The sequence below is a fragment of the Brienomyrus brachyistius genome, chromosome 18 (genome assembly GCF_023856365.1).
Source record: "Brienomyrus brachyistius isolate T26 chromosome 18, BBRACH_0.4, whole genome shotgun sequence".
Classification (NCBI taxonomy): domain Eukaryota; kingdom Metazoa; phylum Chordata; class Actinopteri; order Osteoglossiformes; family Mormyridae; genus Brienomyrus; species Brienomyrus brachyistius.
Genome location: NC_064550.1, coordinates 8997247 through 9018296, shown reverse-complemented (window position 1 = coordinate 9018296; position 21050 = coordinate 8997247). Strand labels below are relative to the sequence as shown.

Below are 21050 nucleotides of genomic sequence, written 5' to 3'. Positions count from 1 at the left end.
TTTGAAGTAAAAGCTTTATTGAAATATTGTCTGCTAGCTGAGGTTTGTTTACCGGTTAGACCTTCTCACTTAGCAGGAAAGGAATGAGATTTGGTAGCCAATGCAATGGTAGCTCCACGTGCTGGTTCTGAAATGCCTATATAAGAGCACACAGTGTTCCGCCATGCACATAAAAGTTTTTGTTTACATTAAAACAGAAGATCAAAAAAATGTACTTCTGCAGAGCTACACTGTATGTAACTCATGACAGGAGTGTGATATAAAATGGACATCGATGCAACATTTCTTTAAAAAAAAGAGAGTAATACAGATACCAAAAAAATCAATAAAATGCAATCAATCAGCTGTTCTACTGTCATATGAACCTACTACTGTAAATATGAAGACTAAGAAAAGAGGTGAACAGAGAAGCAAAAGAGTGAGCAGAGAGATTAGTGAGCATTAACTGGTGGGGAGGGCTGCACGTTAGCGCTAAGGCTGAACCTCCATGGTCTAATCCGGAGCAGCTACCCTCCAGTAGGAAGAGACAATGTTGTGGTTGGGTTAAGGGTGACCAGCCCCCCCACCTATAACCAGTATGGGGGTATCATGATCTCTGTGGCCCAGCAGTGCTGTTCAAAAATGCATGTCCTAGACAACAAGGTACCAAGGGATTGATGTTGACTGGTTTACATTCTGTAGCTTTAATATCACACGGCGGTGTCTTGAATGGACCCTTATTATGCAGGTAATGTGGCACTAAAACACGTGGATCTGCGATGAAAAGGCTGCCAGCTCACGTTTCAGAAGGATCTCTGCTCTTGTGTTCCTGTCAACGGTGTTTCAATGCTTCAGTATATGTAGGTAAAGTAGTAAGTAAAATGAAAAGCAGTTAGTAATACTGCAGGAGATAACGAAAACATCTAAGCAGCCGTATTAATACACAACAATCATTCACTCTGTATTAAAATACAGCCAAATCAATACAAGGGTTGGGTTTGGTGTAGGACGTGGAAAGAGGATCTAAAATGTACTGGCTGTGTTTAGACAGTCCTAGTGACTATATGGGCTGGATTTAATGAAGATCTTTGATAATGAGAGATTAGCCTCTGCTTTGGCAGAATACACTCAATATTTCCCCTACGCCTCACCTTTTGTGTCAAGACACAACTTACACAAACACTGACATTGCTGTGTGAAGAAGCTAGTGTTGAAAGTACAACTGCGAAAAAGGCACAGGTGGAAACGTCACTGAATTTTAGCCCAATCCCGTCCAGTGTTATTCAGTCAAGCAGTGTCCTGATTGGCCTTGCCCAGTGTATCTTTGACCTGATGCGTTAACAAATTCAGCATTGGAAAATGCATACAATTCCAGCAATGTAATTTCCTCAACCTCATTTACTACTTTTGTATAGTAGATATTCCCTCCGAAAAGGCTTTGTTGTAAAATAATTGCCCCAAAAACACAATACAACATACAACACAGTCAAATCTACTAAAAATAAATTAATAAAAATCAACAAAAACCACAAACATTATGAAAGTGTATAATATTTAAAAATTAAGGGTCACTATGAGATCCTGAAAATGTTGTTTGTTTGTGTTTGAGGAAAATCATAGTTTCCTTTAAGGCTCCTTCTGTTCGCTCAGTCTCTCACTGTTTTTTGTCTTTTATGATCCTTTTCCCCAAATGTCAACATCCATATGTGAGGAAGATACACTAAATGGCCAAAAGTATGTGGACACCAGCCTGTCCAGCATCTCTCTCTGAATCGAAGGGTATTAATATGAAGCCGACTAACCCTCAGTGGCTATAATAGCCTGTGCTCTTCTGGGACGGCTTTCCATTAGAGGCTGGAATATTTTCTGGTGGGATTTGCTGCCATTCAGGTTGGGTATTGATGTTGGGTGATCAGGTCCCTCTCTGTGAGCTTGTGTGGCCCCCCCACCTCGCAGCTGAACTTGCTCCTAGATGTTTCCATGTCACAATCACTTCAGTCGCTGTTGACCAGGGCAGCTCTAGCAGGACAGAAATGTGGAGATCCGATTTGCTGGAAAGGTGTCCAGTGGCGTCCAATGACGGTCCTCAGCTGATTAACCTCTTCTGTATGATCACCCAATCTGCTGCCTTTGTTTGATGCTGGAAATTGCATGGCTGTGTGCTTAATTATACATATGTATGTCAGCAATGGCTGTGGCTTATGGTGCCAGTTCCTGTAATTACTATGGGTGTCGCAGTACTTTTGCCCATATAGTGCAGCAGCTGATGAAGTGGGAGCTGGAGGACATTTTTAGCTACATTTGCATGTCTTCACTATCATATTGGATAGCTGCTCCACCTGGGATGGGAAAAAATGAATGTGTCAATCTTGAACAGTGTATATCTGTATATTCCATGATACATTTCCAGTAATGCTGCTATGACAATTAGGAACAACCTCTAATAGGAAGTATTTGTATCAGGAAATAGGAGTTAGTGTTTTACTTCAGTATGGGAAAATGTAACAGTGTAACACACTTAGATTAAATTTATAGCATTACATGTTTTAAAACCCATCCGGAGTTTATATGAGCTTCCAAATACATATTATTGAGTCCAGTTTCTAGCAAATTTAGGAAGAGAATTTCCTTTTGTTATAATGTAATTATTTTGCTGTTACACAATATTGCTATTTTATTAACAGAGTTTTACTGCCTTCACTAGATAAACCACTGCTGAAATTACCAAATGGATAGTCAGAAAAATATGTCACTCTTCAATTACGTAAATTGTAAGTTAAGTTCCCTGAGATCAAAAGAGGAATATGAGACAGCGAGTCTTTTTACCAAAAAACTGTAGCTCATAAATTTAACGTTCACAGGTTGTGTGATTACACATAGTTTTTCACCTAATGTCTCACGTAACACTTAAAAATTCCTCTTCATGTGGGAGTCATTACATGCATTTTATGAGCTTATCTGATGTTCAGAGTAAAGGAAAAATTGGATGATTTTAAAGGCCTCTGCACTCGTAGTCCATTACTGACACACTGATTGTTATTTTGCAGGCAAAATGATACACTATGACAGTGATAGTACTGGATACAGACCCTGTACTGTCTTCCGACGTAATAAATGATGGGTAAAGGTTCTAGAATATTTGGTACACAGCAGGGCTGGGCAGAGGCGCCTGGGTTATGATGTCTGTATAAACTTTGTATCTGTAAGAAAGACAGACAAAGTCAGTGGTCATATTTAACATATTTAGGCAATTTTAATTGTTACCGTCAATTATTCCATTATGTAGTTTTCTTGAAAGCTGAATGTCTTCATTAATGTGTTCGTTAAAAGGTGAATTTTGTCTCACTGAAAGATAAATAGTTCCCATCATAAAGAATGAATAGTGTCAACATCAATGGGCTAGAGCTCAGTCTTCAACTGTTATCGCCGTTAATATAATAATTATGACAAAACCCATATCTGCAAAAGGACTGAGAGAAAGCAGACAACGGAAAGCGTGAGACAGAGGGAGGATGACTGAGAACAGTTTACCTCCAACGACTGTTTACTCTTTCCTCTTTGTTACTGTGTGTTTAAACAGAAAACAGAGTGTCCACAGACTGTGGGCGATGCAGTGGGGTGGAGCTGAAACAGGGGAATCCTACGAAATATCACTTAAACAAAAGGCTGGAAGTCCCAGAAATCTACAGCTGTGAGATTCAGCAAAACAAAGGAGCCAGCAGGCAGCTGCTACAGTATGTGATAACGCTTCAAAATCGCCCCTCCATGCACCACTGCCTCGGCTGAGAGGCACCACATTTAAGTAGCAGCAAAATTGTGTTTTATGATTTCTGAGAGTTATAATAATAATAATACTAATCGATACCTTATTGATCTCCATAGGGAAATTGTCTTTATGCCTCCCACAACTTCCTCTTTTTTTTTTTCATAGAGGAAGTTGTCTGCAAAGGGCTGCCACCTGTAGCGGCGCCCAGGGAGCTGGGGGTTAAGGGCCTTGCTCAAGGACCCGCAGTCTGAGGCTGGGTTTGAACCTGCGACCTTCTGATTACAGGCTTAGCCCACAGAGCCACACGCTGCTGCCCATATAGAGGAGGCTCTGCGTTTCCCATCTTAACTTTCAATTCTTAAACAAATAGTTGTTCACCACCAAACCGAAAGGACCAGCTTTTTAATATATCACAGTACATTATACACAGCAATCTTATTATTAAAATCAAGTCCGGTCCTTTGCTTTCAGATGGAAGCAGAGAGTTTTTCATGTCCTCATATGTCCTCGATATTCTCCAGGAATTTAAATTGCTACATAAAAATGCATGTAGCATAATTTCCAAGATGGAAATGATCTTCTCTTGGATTAATGACACAAATGCAGACATTCTTACTATGTCTTACACTGAGTCCTGCAGGAAAGTTTTAGAGTCTGATGACAATAGACGTATTTCACATTACTTTAAATGCTTTATGTTTGAAATGTTTGTTTTGTTTCTTGATTTGTTTAACTGTTACATCATATCAGAGTTTGTAATTACGGGTGACAGCTGGAAAAACAAATGTCTTTGATTAATAAACTCATTGTGAGCCAGTTTTAAAAGAAAACTGATGAAGAGAAATAAATATTCAGTCATGATTATGATGTTAGTGCTGAGTTGGTCATAGTCTTGGCAGTAATTGTTCATCAGCCTTTGGGATGACAAAGTAAACTATAACTATTACTAAGAAAAACTTACAAAATGAATAAGCATTTCATTGCACAATTTGCATGTGTCATTTGGCAGGAGTTTCCGTCATACCAGAGGCTGAATTTGTTCTGGAATATTTTACATCTGGGTAGCACTGTTGCCTGATAACTCCAGGGTTCAAATCCCGCCTTAGCTGTGTGTGTGGGCGTGGCTTGTTCTCTCCCTATTCACATGGCGCTTCACTGAGTTTCCTCTTGCAGTCCAAAAGCTTATTGTTAGTTGAACTGGCACCTACAAAATTTCCACTTTTTGTAATTCTGTGTGGAGCCTGTGATAGCTCCCAGGCTCACACTGACGCAGTACTGGCTAACGTTACATTCATTTTATTATCAGAGACTTTTGTCCAAAGGGACATACAAATGATGGACAGAAAGCACAGTCAGCAGGCATCTCTGGAGCATGTGAGGTTAGTCATGGGATTTGAACTCACTGCCTTCCAGATATGGGTACAGATCAAGAATCTACCAAGCTGTACATGAAAGTTAAGAAGGAGCTGATGGCTGGCTGAGCACGTTACCAAGATAATATTCATTAACGAGTTAAAAGTAGGGTAGACTTCTGGTTTTCATGCAACTCATTTGAGTTCATTCAAAGCAGGAATGCAACAAAAGCCCTGCTAAGAGGGAAATCTTTAGATGGCAGGAATCCCTGCAGAAATATTGTCAGAAACAGAAAATCTGGTTAATATTTCTACAGGGTAGAAATAAATTAGATCAAAATCCTGGAAACAGATGCGTTTATGAAAGCCTCTCGTCTCTACATGCACTGCCACATCGTGTTAAAGACGAAAGGAAATGTACAAATTCTCAAAGCTGTTTTCTGTCAGTGGATTGTATAATGTACAGTATATGATCAGAGAGATTTGATGTTGGCAATTAGACGATGCATTAAAGTCTGGGAAGCTGAATATTTTTGTTCTGTTTTTTTTTTGGTGCCACCATTCAAATTTTTGTATCAAGAAACATCAGCAACAAGAGATGGTATAACTCATCCCTGGTGAGACATAAAAATGAAACTCACGGCAAACCACCAAAAGAACTGTTTTTATCATGGCCTTAAACTCTAAACAGAACTGTTAATTTTTATATTCATAAGTGCAATTTATATATTCAGTGCAATATGTATAGTAAATTCAATTTGTATAATCAGTGCAATTTGTATATTTTTTAATATATTCTTTTATTACTCATGCCTCACACTGAGTCGCCTGCACTTTCTCAATTTCGTCGTGAAGTGACAATGACAATAAAGATCATCTTATCTTACCTTATCTTATCTTATCGTATCTTGTCTTGTCTTGTCTTATCTTATCTTATCGTATCTTGTCGTATCTTATCTTATCTTATCTTATCGTATCTTGTTGTATCTTATCTTATCTTATCGTATCTTATCTTACTGTATCTTAATGCCTGGAAGATTGCTAGTGCACTCCCACCATGCAGATGCTGAGACAAGCAATTCAAACAGCTTTTTAAAACCAAAACTGCAAAAGATGCATTTTAAGCAGCACTGCACTACCATCTTTCTAATCTTACCCAAGGAGTTCAATACTGACGGCCGTTCATTGTTATATTGATCATGCTGCTCTCTGCTAATTAAAATCAATGTTTGCAGCTTATTCTGCAGTGTTCTTCTGTGGCTGCTGATTCCATGAAATTTGTTATTGGGCTTTACTAAAGAGGTACCAGGCAATGCTGAATGGCACCATACGTCACTCCATCTTAAACTTGTGAGACCTGTTTCCCCCAGATATTGCAATACCAGTCATTTTAGAGATGGCACATTCTAACCCTAAGCTGGGCCTTGAGTTGAATGTTCCCTCTCTTTTAAACACCTCAACATCTAGTTGTATTATAAAATCTGCAAACAGTTATTTATATACGTTTCTGGATGTGACATGGAACACTAGACCAGCTCTTTACCCTTCCAAGGACGCTGCAGGGTTCAGGGGAGTTTGCTCAGGCAGTCTACATGTGTTCAGTGGACTTGGAAAAGGCGTTCGATCTTGTCTCTTGGGGGGTTTTGTAGGAGGTGCATCAGGAGTATGGGGTCCGTTGTTACTGGCCATCAGGGCCCTGTACATACAGAGCGAGGGTTTGGTTCCCATCGCCAGCAGTAAATCAGACTGGTTCCCAGTGGGTGTTGGACTCCGTCAGTGCTGCCCTGTGTCACTGATTCTGTTCATGACTTTTATAGACAGAATTTCCAGGCATAGCCAAGGGGTGGAGAGGGTCCGATGATGTTCGGTGATGTCACGATTACGTCTTTGTTATTTGCTGATGATGTGGTCCTGTTGGCCTCATGGGGCTGTGACCTGCAGCGTGCACTGGGACGGTTTGCAGCTGAGTGTGAGGTGGTTGGGACAAGGATCAGCACCTCCAGTATTAAGGCCATGGTTCTGACCCGGAAACGGGCTGATTGTGCATGCGCCCTCTGATGTCCTGATGCCCCATCCAGCTCACACCCCAGCCTCATGTCAATATACAAAACTACAATTGGACAGCTTCCTTCTAACCTCAGTCCTTAATTGCAAACAAAACTGCTTTCTCAGATCTATAGGCAGAGCTCTCTATCTCTTTTTATTCCTCCACAAGATTTAGGAGAGTGCTCTTTCACTTTCTATGTTCCGTGGTTTTGGAACCAAAACAACTGACGGAAAAGGTATGTATAAAAGCAGTGCGTTTAATGTGTTAAATTCATTGTTCCTAGTTCTGAATTAGAATTGGCTCATGTCAAACTTAAAAATGCAGCTGGGAACATCACTGGAATGATTAACGTGTGGTAATAACCCAGCATTGCGACTACGCCTGAAACTCCCACAATGCACCACTAGAGCTTTTCACTAAAGTCTTGCAAGTCCATCAGATTCAAACACTTCACTAAAATACATTCAGACCTTAATCTGGACATTTATTGCTAGGAATTAAAATGACGTATATGCAGTTAATGTGTACTGGATATGCAGAAGTGTGTAGTATTGTTACCTGAGAATACTTGTTTTCCGTATTCCAAAAGTATGTGCATGTGCCCATGCAGTAATTTGCATAGTAACCACTTGGCTCGTGGATCCATTTCCATCCGAGATCTTTCCGGAAGTCAATGTACAGTCTCCGCACACAGCAGTTCTCTTTTTTCCTGCCACACACATGCACATAGATATAATGTGACAATGGCTCTAAAATACCTATACACACCTATTTATGAGGACAGACTAGAATGGAAAGTAAAACCTGTTTAACAATTGCACAAAACCTTTGACATACTAATGCTAAATGCCACGCATATGCTAAATTCATCACTCTCATAGCATAAGAGCTGAAGAAGACGGACAGTGTTTTAATTAACGGGGGGAATGCAGTCTGAATGATAAAGCAAAAATGTAACACTGGATGGGAGGAGAAGAATCGACCGTGAGCCTGAGGAAGCGAAACACAAGAAACTCACTCTGTGCAGAATTCATCTGTGTCAACGTCCCGCTTCTTCCGAGTGTTTATGTGGCTTTGTCGGTCAGCAGGAAGTGACATAATGAGGAGGTGGGGCTTCTGCATAAATTTAGCAAGATCTCCGCTGTCTCCTCTGTAGTCTTCCATTCCCATCCCTACTCACAAACAAATGGACATTCATTAGAAGACGAACACAAAACCATAAGACTTGTCTGGCCACATCAGTATCACCATAAAAGGGGTCCCCCAATTTTCTCAAAGCTGAGGTCTGAAGTAACGGGCACCATAAAGAGGGGTGTTGGGATGATTTGGACCATAATTGGATTAGTCTGGGTTGTGGGCCCAATAGGATGTGCTTTCATGGGGCCCAAAATCTCTAGCAGTGCCCCTGGGCTATAGACAGCTCCTCACTAATTTGTCTTTGCTTAATGTGTGAGTGAATAACTGGAGATGTAGTACCTGAGATTTTAAAATGAAACTCTGTGTTTCCCTCGCAGGCACCGTACAGCTGCAACTGGAATCCCTGTTCCTGTTCTGCACGACAGAGGAAAACAAAAGATTTCACTACAGTTATCATCAAAGGGGGAGAATCAGCTTCAATGGAGTGAAATACAAATTATGACACCCCTCTGGAACTGAGGATTTTTCATGGTTACTGTCAAATTATCCTTCCAAAGTTAACTCTTGCTGGGAAGCTACGCAATGTGGAGATTATAGCCGTACATTTTGTTAGGATGCAGATTTTAAGCTGCATCATAAAACTCTGAGCTGTACAAAAGGGATACAATACTAAACTGTGCGATTCAATTTGCAGGGACGCAGCTGCAAAGGAACATAAAGTGCAGAAATAAAAACTCATGGTATGGTAACTCATACAAACCTCAATACAAAGTGCAAAAAATAATATATGGTGCAAACAAGATTATGAAAAATAGAATGCATAGATTAATCAGGAAATATCAATTTAGCAAAGGACAGTAACAGTAAAAACACCATTATTATCACCAGAAGAAGCTGGATGACGATAAATGGATAAAGTAATAATGTACGAATGTCAGGTTGCTCACATAGGTAAAATGTCAAAGGTCAAAGGTCACCAACAGGGAGTTCAGCTGAACTTGGTGCTACTGTTTGCCTTATAGCCTTACATGCCGCACTGCTTACAAAATGGGTCATGTTTGTTCCGTGCACATGTCTCTTTTATAAAATGATGAAATATGTAAATTGATTAAACCTCTGTACAGAAAATCCGGTCATTATTTTAAAAAATTGTTTAGGTACATTTTCTGAAATGATGGCTCATTTTCTCCAAAATTCTCAATGAAGAACACAAAAAGCTTTCCGGATTTCACTGTGCATATTTGTGTTTTTGTGTTCAGTGATTTGTGTGAGGTGTGGGGTCACAGTGTCCCCCATCTGTGAGTATCTATTTCCAGGTCTCTGTCTTCACAGACAATATTGTCATCCCTTGGAGTACTGAGTTCTGTTGTTTACAAAACCTGAAAGTTTATTCCCTCACTCAGTTTACCTTATTGAAAACTGCACCCTAAATATTTTTTACTTTCTTGGCATTAACCCTTGACAAATAAGCTTTGTCTAGAGTAGCTGCCCTTTACTGTCACGCTTGCTCTCAACTACATGTGTGTCTGTATGTTATGGAGAGCAAGACGGGGTAGGCGAAAAGAGAACTTCCCCACAGGGATGAATAAAATGTCATTATTATATGTGAACCCCCCACCCTCACCACCACCCACTGGCCAACAACTTTTAATCGTCTGCTGTTGGCTCAGATTTTCCCCTGAGCACCAAGTATGCCGGAACTGCCACTGATCTCACATAGTGATAGCTGGATATCATACGGACGATGTCCAGGAAGTGTGACCCTCACTGTGAGAGCAGTCATGAGACTTACAGCCTGCATGCTGAGCAGCATTCTCATAGTTAATAGCTGGAAAGGAGCTGTCTGCTATATGACTGTGAGATAACGCAGACTGCAATCTGCTGCCTAGTGTAGTTACACATAAACAGTCATTAAAAAAAAAAGTTTAAGATTTATGACCATACATGTATTTTCCTTACACACGTGGTAGTTTACAGTTTGGATGAGATGACCCTACATGCAGAGACTCACACACACACACACACACACACACATTTTTATCCAAATCTTTGTGGGGACTATCCATTCATTTCTATGTTAAAGACGCTATCGCCAACAATGACAACCTTAACCCCCACCCAGCCCTAACCTTAACCATAAGTAACCAAAGAAAATACTTTTGGCATTTTTAGTTTTTTGGTTACATTCACAGATTTTTATATATTGTTCGGATCTGAAAAATGGCCCCACAAATTAAAAAGAAACTGATTTAACCACATTGGCTGAATGAAGAAAATGGCTGAATATTATGTGAAAATGTGTGTGCATGTGTGTCCCTGGTGTAGCCCAGTCTTGTGGCCTGTGACGGCATCCTGTCCTGAGTGTATCCCAGCTGTATGGACTCCATATGGTCAAGATTTGGATAAGAGGTTAGACTGACACAGTGCCTTGAAGAAGTACTGAACCTCCCTTAAAAGGATCAGATTTGTCTTAACCATAAATGATACATACACATGCACTTTATATAGGTAAAAGTATTAGGACACCCATAGTAATTACAGGAACTGGCCCCATAAACCACAGCCATTGCTGACATACAGGTGTATAATTAAGCACGCAGCCATACAATCTGCAGCATCAGACAGTGGCAGCAGATTGGGTGATCATACTGAAGAGGTTAGTCAGCCGAGGACCGTCATTGGATGCCACTGGACACCTTTCCAGCAAATCGGATCTCCACATTTCTGTCCTGCTAGAGCTGCCCTGATCAACAGCGACTGAAGTGATTGTGACATGGAAACATCTAGGAGCAAGTTCAGCTGCGAGGTGGGGGGGCCACACAAGCTCACAGAGAGGGACCTGATCACCCAGCATCAATACCTAACCTGAATGGCAGTAAATCCCACCAGCTTCTAATGGAAAGCCGTCCCAGAAGAGCACAGGCTATTATAGCCACTGAGGGTTAGTCGGCTTCATATTAATATCCTTTGATTCAGAGAGAGATGCTGAACAGGCTGGTGTCCCGATACCTCTGCCATGTGTTCTTCCTGTCAGTAAATTTATATATTTTTTCAAACTCGTAGTATCTCATAATAAATTTTCAAAGTTAAAATTGGTTTTGTCAGCAGGTTTTTTAAAGAAAAGCAGCAGAAAGATTCATTCAGTCCCTGTGCTCTGGAAGCTCCAGATGAAAGAAGAAAAAGAGACAGATGGAAAACATAACCTTATCAAGGAGAGAACTGTCTCCCTCTTCCTGTGGTAACTTCTCCCCCATTTCAATTTCATCATTAAGACTGTGAGTCCGAAGGAATAGATCTTAAAGAGGGGGTGTTAGTTACCATACCAAAGCATAATGTTACGGTCATGAAGGGCATGATTACAGAAAGAGATCTGGGTAACACTTTACTTGAGAGGCCACAAATAACTTAGTTTCACAGTTACTACTCAAGTACGAATCATGTACAAATATAGTTCCTGCATGAAATACACGAACTATCATGATTGATTAGAATGATTACTGATGAACATGGGATCAGCATGTAACTAATACTTAGTTATTGGTTAATTAATAGATTAAGTAACAGTATTAACAGTTAATGCCAAGAAAGTAAAAAACATTAACTACATTATTTGTGCCCCCTTAGGTAAAGGGTTGCCTATGTCCGCTTATTCGAAGTCTGTAAAATGTACATGTGAGCATTAATATAGATCCAGTACAATATTTTGATGGTAATGACCATATTTACAACAGAATTATGACCAGTGTTGCGAGAGACAATCAATAGCTACTGCAAATGGTAGAAAGAAAAAGCTAATCAAATTGATTTTCACCCTGAATTAAATAATCGTCAGAGTTTAAAGAATATTCCTAAATAACTGGGGGAACATAAATTGACTACACAAAATGTAATTTCAAACACTGGTAATCAAATTCTAATGTGTCTTGCACAGGATCTTCTGAATAAATTATCGTTAAGAAAAATATAACCATGGTAAATGATTCTTGTGAGGAGAACACAGGAATACAGTTAGGTAAACCTTAAGGGCACGTTATGCAAATCTCCTGAGGCTACAAAGTGTGAATTACAGTCTGTAATTACAGTCTACAATCAGCCTCAAATAACATTCTCTTTTTCTTACCACACTGTCCTAACTCATTGTTTTTTTTTTTGTGACAGCTGTCATACTGACGGCCCCACGTTTACGTAATCCTCATGCTGTGAGATCTTGTTGCAATTTCATATGAAGTTGTTTCTTTTAACCTAGGGGAATAGATACATATAACTGCATTATGGTCGGTGAAAGCCCCTCCCCCTGCCTTTTCGTCAGCATACACGATTTTGGTCTGCGAAGCCACAATATCGTGCACATTTTTCGGATCTTCAAACCGCAGGCTAGTGGAAATTTCAGGTGTGATGTAGAATGAAAAGGCATCCCCACTGTGGGAATTATTACAGGCCAAACCTGCTTTTACAGGTCAAAGCTACTGCCGTACGCGAATGGTCCCTCCACGGAAAGCGGAAAAACCACAAATTGATCCGATTCGAGGTTCCGGGAAAAAGCAACAAAAGCGTAAAAAATGGCTTATGCTCCCAACACTAGAAGACATTGTGTCCTAATTGTCTGCAGCTTGCACTCCTTTACACTCCGTTTCCTAGCACTAGCAGTTTCTTATTCGTGGGTAATAAGACTAATGAACAGGCACAGGATATAGACAGTGATGGCTACCAGGTCAGTGCTACAACAGAGTCTGTATAGGAATTATAAAACCACGTTAAAGACCTTCAACGGGTAGCTAATCACATTGTCCAGGAATGACTGAAGCACAGCCCTTTATATTGAGACATGTTTGTCTCAAGCAAGAAGAGTCGTCGCTGTATCAAGACAGGATTGTTTTTTCAGCCTTGCTGAAAGCGGATATCCTGAGTGGGACACATCAGACACTGAAGGCTACCCAGGTGTGACTAGAGGGCAGAGATGGCGATTTGGTGGTCAGTAATCAGAGAAGAATAGTTTTGATGTAGTCACTAATCAGAGTAAACTGATTGCCTCAAAGGACTGATTGGAATGAATTAACAAAGTGAGAAATGAGTAGTAAGTAATTCTTCATGACATCTCTACCACAGAAGGCAAAATTCTCCGGAAGGTGTAAAGAATGCTAATGTGCAGTAAGTGCAATAGGTTTAACCTACGTTAAGGGTACGTTGCGCAAATTGCGATCTTTGTTATATTGAAAGTGCAAGTAATTAAGAGGGTAATATGTGGGGTCGTGCACACAGCTCAGTTCCATGTCATGGGTTTGATAATTACTCAGGGAGTCAGTATATATAATAGTTCTTTCTTTTGTAATTTTTACCATATTATAAATTAGAAGTTGCGATCAGAGCCTTTAGCTGGAGGCTGTCCGTGACTAACCTGGCCTGAGCATCCATGATGTCAGGGTCTTCGTGACATCGAAGGAAATCCATCGGTCGTTCATGGTGTTTGAGATGAAGTGGTGGTTGATGTAGTGCGCGTCGCTTCCGAGGCCTGCGTACAGCTCCAGCCTCTGCTTCTTGTCCGCCCTCATCGTGGGCTTTTTGATGAGGATCCGAAGCTCGGCTAAGGACACCAGCTGCTGGCTGCCCACGCTGGTCCGGATGGCACTCATGTTGAACATCGTCTGATTCCTAGTACTGCTCACACCTGCGGGAACAGCCAAGGAGGTACGGACGTCTGGGTCACTGCGCATGACTGAATAGTGAACTTTGCGCTTTTGGGGGTGTGTTGACTTGAATGGAAAGTCCAGCGACACCTGGCCAAAGAACAACCGGCACATAAACACACACATCAATTCGCCAGCTGCACCTATCATAATAAGGCCGACCTAAACACACACATCTATCCTCCAGGTGCATCCATCACAATGAACTCAGGCGCACAGCTGGCAGACGAAGCTGCCAAGCATGCTGGTGTTGCTCACGACACACAGTAGGCAAATTCGTAACGTTTGGCCACTTTCTTTCATATTTAAATTATGCGTCCCGTGGCCACACTTTAGGAAAATTCAGAAAAGAAAATAATGGCTTGAACACTGAAACAAGAGAATGAAAAGCTATATAAACCACCTTATTCGGTAACAACAGGTGAGATACTTAATTTGAAAAAGTGGTGTTTTATAGTTTGGTTCAAGCCTCACATTTGGGGGAGAGGGTGAAATAAAAGAAAAATAGGAAAAAATTCTGGATTTTTTTAATCACCAACAATGTGGAACATTAAATGGAAGAACACTAAAGAATATGTTAGATTAACATAACTTCACGTAAAATAACTAAGTATACAAAAATATTTTTTTAGATTTTATACTGTACTGGGTAAAAGAAATGACCTGACCTGAATGCACTCTGCAATCTCATTGTTATTATTTACCTTCAGCTAATGAAACTAGCCTAGATTTTACCACAAGTGTGATTGCTCAATCATGATTGGACCAGAATAGTCACGTGACACATACAGTTGTAAGACAATAAATAAGTGTAATGTATGTTTACAAAATATACAGCATGCCATAACTTTAAACAGAATAATAATTTTGTGATTTATATGTATTACAGTGTTAATCGTGAAATGTAAAATGAGTTTCGTAACATTAGTAATGTAATCGAGAACCCAGCGGGTTAGAGTTGCGGGTAGATATCGCGATACCACCTTCCAGAACTGTGACACTAGATCGCGAACATTTGTATCACAGTTTCGGTCTCAGTTTCAGAAACTTTACGTCTCTAGTGTTTAATTAACGGAGCACGGTGGGAACAAAGTAAAAGGTAAAAAAGAAAGGTACGTTCTGAGGGTCCGACATGGCGAGCTAAGAGGAAGCCAGAGAACGGTGGTCACTGGCTGACGGTCATGGCTGGAAGTGAATCACTGGGGTTGGGAGATGCAGAATTTGTTGCGGGATTTGGATCTTCCTCTGGTCGTGTTCTAGTGTGTTGGATTCTGTGTCTGCATGTGTACAGCAAAAGTACCCCTGGACTAGCAGCAGTGCCATCCTGACAGGGGGGTGGATCAAATGAGGCTCCTAGGTCATCCGTATCATGCTCCATTGTGCCGAGGCCAGGGGCGCTGCTAAGGATTTTGGGCCCCATGAAAAGAATCTTGACAGGGCCCCCAACACATTTATTGGGGGCTTCTCTGGGCCCCCTCTCAGTCATGGGCCCCGAGAATCGTCATCGTTTACCCCCCCTTTACAGCGCCCCTGGCCGAGGCCATTTAGACTGACTCGCTTTCAGACTTAACCTGACATCCCTGTCTTACATACGGGAGACCCAGTTTATTTACAGTTATTCACTTTGTCAGGAATAAATTACAAGGAGAGAATTACTGATCAAATGGAAACTTAGTTGAAATGGGAGGGCGTATAATTTGAATGTTTCTTTTTTATGTTAAATAGATTCAGTTTTGTAAACCAACACCGGGTACAACCCAAGTTTAACAGCATGATCCCAAAATTGTGACACCCGTTCATTTATTTTTTTCCCTGTGTGCTTTTGTGCCAGTTTATAAGGTAAGAATTTGAACCTGGACATACTGCTCACATGTATCCCTTTCACACTGTGACTAAATTCTATGTAATGCATGTGTACGTTACACAAACGTATATAACGCCGCATTGGACGGCAAGCCAGGACAAGATCTTGGGAAGCATGCGTTAATGAAATTCACCGAGGAACACGACACCAGAGCACGCCGAGGTAAAGAACGGCCGTGATGAATGTGCCGAAAATGAGGAAACGATACATTTCATATTAATGTAAGGGCGGCAAGTTAAACAACACGGAGGCGCATGGATTTGGGAGAGCACTGTGGCTCCCTGTTTCCTAGCGCATGGGTGATTTGTGAGTTAAATGAAGGGCCCTGCGGAGGTAAGATCAGGACAGCTGTTATGACAGGTAGTCGAGCGCCTCTGTAATTACAGCAGGGAGTAACAGAATTCCTGTAGGCTTTAATACCTGCCTCCCACACCAACCAGCCGCCATCTGCCCCAGCACCTCCGAACATCACCCCATGAGACCCCTCCTTGTCATTCCTCCTTTAACATTTCCATCCGTTGCTTTACTGTATTCTGTTTTGCATTTTACTTATAGAAAGTTCTTTGATCATACGAGGCATTGCTTGAAAAACAAACAAGCAGCATGGCAAGGATCCATCTGTTATGAAATTCAACATAAAACGACGCTATAAGCAATAAAAATGTACAAGCTAACAACTGTCGTGCCAACAATGTAGCAACAAAGATCATTGAATGCTTCAGTCTCTTAAATATTTTGCGTATACGGACTGTTAAACTGTGGTTGGAAAAGAACTGTAGGACTGACTGTTTATGCAGACACACACACGACCTTAACTGCTTCATTTTTGCATTTTATCTGAGTGCGGCTCCTCAGTGGCTTTGGCTGCGTCTGTGACGGTCGGCCACATTTTACTCTGCCACTGCTAAATCAGCATAAAAGCTCTGTGGTTTAATTCTTAAAAGAAATGTTTGCGAGTGAAGGGCTGAAGGAAGGAGCTGGTCTGGTTTCAGAAATCCCCTTCTCAGAGGCTTCGCTCAGGATGCTCAGGATCTACGTTTATGAGTTCTTACATTATTACCATCATCATTGATGGTTGGCAGACGCCATCACCCTCAGTGGATTAAACAGAACACAATTCATGCACTTCACTCAGCTATGCAGCTGGGATTCTAAGCATAATACTAAAATATTATATATATATATTCTGCTGAAGCAACTTAGCTCTGTGATCAATGCTTTTTCTACTGAGCACTGAAAGATTTTTACAGTGAGTCCAATCCATTATACATTTCTACTATACAATACTACTCAGTGTCAAGTACATAATACCAAGGAAAAACACAGAACTTCAAAGGCCTCCGTGTTTCCCACCACAGCAATTTAATTAGAGCTGTTAAATTTCGATAAAAGAGCGGGAAATCAATGGTGGCACAGACAGGTATTAAGATGTTAGTTTTCGAGGTAGTAGCCGGCATTTACTGTTTATGTTAATGATATTTGTTAGAGAGGTGAGTCACATAGCAGCACAGTACTCTGCCATCCAGATAAGCAGCCCAGGCCATCTGGTCAAAAAGTCCCTTGTGTTTGTTTGTGTGTGTGTGTGTGTGTGTGTGTGAGAGAGAACCTGGGAAAGGTGGGTGAGCACTGTTATGGTGTTTACACCTCCGGACACCATTGGCCTTCTGATTTACTGCCCCCCCCGGTGCCACACACCTTAAACACTGCTCTTCCTAATGAAATAGACAAAATAACAGGGGCAGCGTCACAAGCAGCGGAGCAGATAAAAGGTGCATACTGAGATATATGGATTAATGCACTGGAGCAGATAAAAGGCGCATACTGAGAAGTGCGGATTAATGCACTGGAGCAGACCCGCACCAGAAACAATGACTCAATAACTACACCTTAGATACCGACAATTTACCCGTGCACCATATAATATACACACCTCTAAAGCTAACACAGAGGTTAACCTAAAACAGTCGTAATCATTATCATTATTATTATTATAAATAATAATAATCCAACCACTTGTGAGATTTACTGCCATAAATAAAGGCAGCAATGGGGATTTCCTATAAAACCCCAGTGAAATCAGCGGCTATTTTTGTCTTCCTGACGTTCACAAAGTTGCATTTATGCGATTGTAAGTAAGATACAAAGGAGATTTCCCAGGGGGCTGACAGGCCTCCATGTAACCTTCCTCCTTAAACTGTGTTTTCCACATGATTAATTAATGTTTAAACATCGATTATTATTTAATTATTCATAACATTTATTATTAAATTATACATAAAGTTGTGATGTTTAAGAAGCTATTAAATATTACATATAGCATTTAATAGTAAACTAGACCTTTTTAAATGTTAGTAACATTTTACTTGAGGGGAAACAAATAATGTGGCATTTTGCTATTATTTATGTATTAATTAACCACAAATCAAGGAATTGTCAGACATATTTTATCTTAAGCAAGTACTATATTTATTATATTTGTTAATCATGTAAATCTAAGTGAACTACTGAAGGAACAAGTTATGAATAACACAAATTAAATACTGATCTCATATTTATTCATCGTTAATATATTGTGACACATATTTCAGCTTAAGTAGCGACTGTATTTGATTTGTACTTCAGTAGTAACTGAGTATCTGTGTCCCCTCAAGTAACACCAAATGTACTGTACAACAAAACACAAAAATGGCCATTAAACTCAGTATAGTTTAAATACTTTGGCTGCTAATATGTTCAAAGACTAGGAACAGGAAACCATTCATCAGTCAGATTAGTTCACTCTACCCTTCATATTAAGGGGGCAAATGAATGCAATATTTAAGAAGTGCTTTGTCATTTTACCAGAAATATTTTTCACCAAGAATCTGAAAAGGTTTTCTAAGAGGTACGTCAAACTGAGGTCGAATTTCAGGTAACAGATCTCTGGGGCCCCAATAATATAAGGCACAGTTAGCATGGAAAATCAGGCTTGAAAAACATTAAGAGAGGTAGCTTGGAAAAGGCAGGTATGAAAGCTTGATATGTCTAAATGCGTAATTCCTTCTACTCACAGTTGAACATGTGCACCTCCTTGCCGAAGTACTCATCTTCTGTGTCCCCAGAGGGTGACTCCAGGGTTTGGTGAGCAAGCTCATCGCTGTATGCCACCGTACTGTTGTAGGTGGACATGACATCGTCGGGGATCGCCTGGTGCTCCCCCTCAGGCTGCTCTGGTTCCCTGGCCATCCGCAGCTTGCTGAGGATCTGTCCCCGAATGGCCTCTATGCGTTTCTTCCTCACATGGTTCATGTCTAGGGTCTTGCAGGTGGAGATGGCGTAGCTCTGGTACACACTGCCTACCAACCACAGCAGTGCTAGCATCCAGCAGCTGGCTTTCATGGTGACTGTTCTACGGCAAATGTGCCCTCTGAACTGAGGAACGCTCCGCACTCGGGAGGGTGAGATAATGACAGCTGATCTTAGCGTAGAAACACACTGGCACTTATAAATCCCCCCCCCTCCCCTCCCCCCACCCCGCAGCTGTGGCAGCTCTCAGCTTGTACCGGCGGCTCTTTGACCTCCGCTATTTCCTCTATTACCAGCCACGAGGTGCTGACCGTGACCTCTGCTGGCGGCAAACTGCGGGACTGCACGCAAAGTCTGGAGGAGCGGGGCCCGGTCACGGACCAGCGGCTCGCTCGCTAATCACCGGCCACGGAATCCCTTGCTGGTCACTGAGTCACTGTCTCACTGGCACGATGCCTCACCGATTTGACTCACACAGCGCTCTCCAGAGGGCGTCTCTGGAGTACAGCGTGGGGCCGCATAACAAAGTTAAAGGAAACAAGATCCCTCTGAAATCCTCCGCGTGCTCATACTTTTCAGACTGGACAAGGGGTAGGACACACTGCTTTTTCCTGCCTACTACCCCCTCTACAACCCCCCAAAAAGTTCAAAGCAGCCTCACAGTCATCTTCCCCCCAGTGAGCAGAAAATGTGCAGCTCAGTCCTGCAAAACTTACCACACTTGCTGCCTCCTTCCAGGAAAGCCCATTTACAAAATTACGGATCTCACAGAGGCGCAATCTGACAGAATGACTCACCACACTCCCCGCTGGGATTGACTATTACCCCCTACCCAGCAAAGTATACGTCTCTCAAGATCTTGTTGTTCCTTATCTACATTTCAGGACATCTATGTTTTAAAAATGTTATTACATTTATCTTAAAATCTCTTGTACCCGGAACTTTTTACTTTCATTGGAAAGATAAAAAAAAAAATTAAACAACACTTGGTGATATCTGCATGTCCTCTCTCAGTAAATATCACAGTATATTTAACCTAAAATAATCAGATGATCAGATAATCAGATGGTAGAGATTTTTGACCATATGCACACAAAGACACCACTCCCAGGACGGAAAATCAGTTTAAAATGTACGATAAACAAAACTAAGAAAGATGAACTATCGTTACAAAACACATCCCATACTAGATAGTGCCTATATTTGCAAAAATGATTTATGATGTTAACGCACTGTCCAAGAACAGGGTTCCAAGATAAGCATGTGGGATTCCCAGACCTCTGGAGCACTGCTTCTCAAAGGCAGAACATTAAGCTGAAAAGTGACGAATACTCTTAAATCATCACAGCCACAATCCTCGATAGACTTACAACCGTCGTCTTTGACATGCCTTGAGCCGTACAAAACTGGAATGAAAACGAAAACAGCACAGGTGATCTAGAATAGAAAGGCACCCAGCTTAAGGTGATGTTTAAAGAACAAAAGGGAGTCCAGATGCCTTCAAGTCCATCTTTTAAAAGAGATGTCCACGAAACATTAAGCGGTCTGAAACTGCCGGAATGGTTTTGACTCTTGTCAAGTCTCTGCCTGGTCTGACTTTGCAGTCTTCTCACTATTGCACTCTTTCATTCAGTGTCGGAGCGCAGTCGTCCCAGAGTGCCAGCACTCCTGTACCTTAACAGCGACCTCTTAGCACTCCCTACTAGTCAGAGCTTGCTAGTGACAAAATGATTTGTGCGAGCTCTCTGCTGTATAACATACACCCCCCCTCCCCCCCCCCACGCTGCAGCATATCCCCTCCTTCTTTACCGCCCTTTTTCTCGCTCGTTCCTTAACGCAGTGAAAAGCTCTCCGCCCAGGAAACAAAGCTCAGAAAGTTTCCAAACATCTGCAGTTTGAAGGGGCACTGCTGTTCGCTCTCAGGCTGCTGCACTCA

General features: G+C 41.3%; 1 protein-coding gene across 1 annotated transcript; it reads right to left on the bottom strand.

Annotated features, from left to right (window-relative positions):
- LOC125713144 (transforming growth factor beta-1 proprotein-like) lies at positions 1-20828 on the bottom strand. Its single transcript, XM_048984058.1, has 7 exons — positions 18880-20828; positions 13677-13946; positions 8621-8695; positions 8163-8316; positions 7703-7853; positions 3069-3179; positions 1-2318 (listed from the first exon to the last, which is right to left on the bottom strand). The coding sequence occupies exons 1-7, from the start codon at positions 19205-19207 to the stop codon at positions 2271-2273; spliced, it is 1137 nt and encodes a 378-aa protein (XP_048840015.1). The 5' UTR covers positions 19208-20828; the 3' UTR covers positions 1-2270.
- Between the last annotated feature and the right edge of the window lie 222 nt (positions 20829-21050).

What these genes read in the sequence shown, in the direction of transcription:
- LOC125713144 (XM_048984058.1), bottom strand. Translation starts at nt 19,207, where the DNA reads ATGAAAGCCAGCTGCTGGATGCTAGCACTGCTGTGGTTGGTAGGCAGT. An exon ending in ATCATGGATGCTCAGGCCAG is followed by an intron (nt 8,696 to 13,676) that starts GTTAGTCACGGA and finishes TCTGTCGTGCAG; the next exon opens with AACAGGAACAGGGATTCCAG. An exon ending in ACAGATGAATTCTGCACAGA is followed by an intron (nt 7,854 to 8,162) that starts GTGAGTTTCTTG and finishes TGTGTGTGGCAG; the next exon opens with GAAAAAAGAGAACTGCTGTG.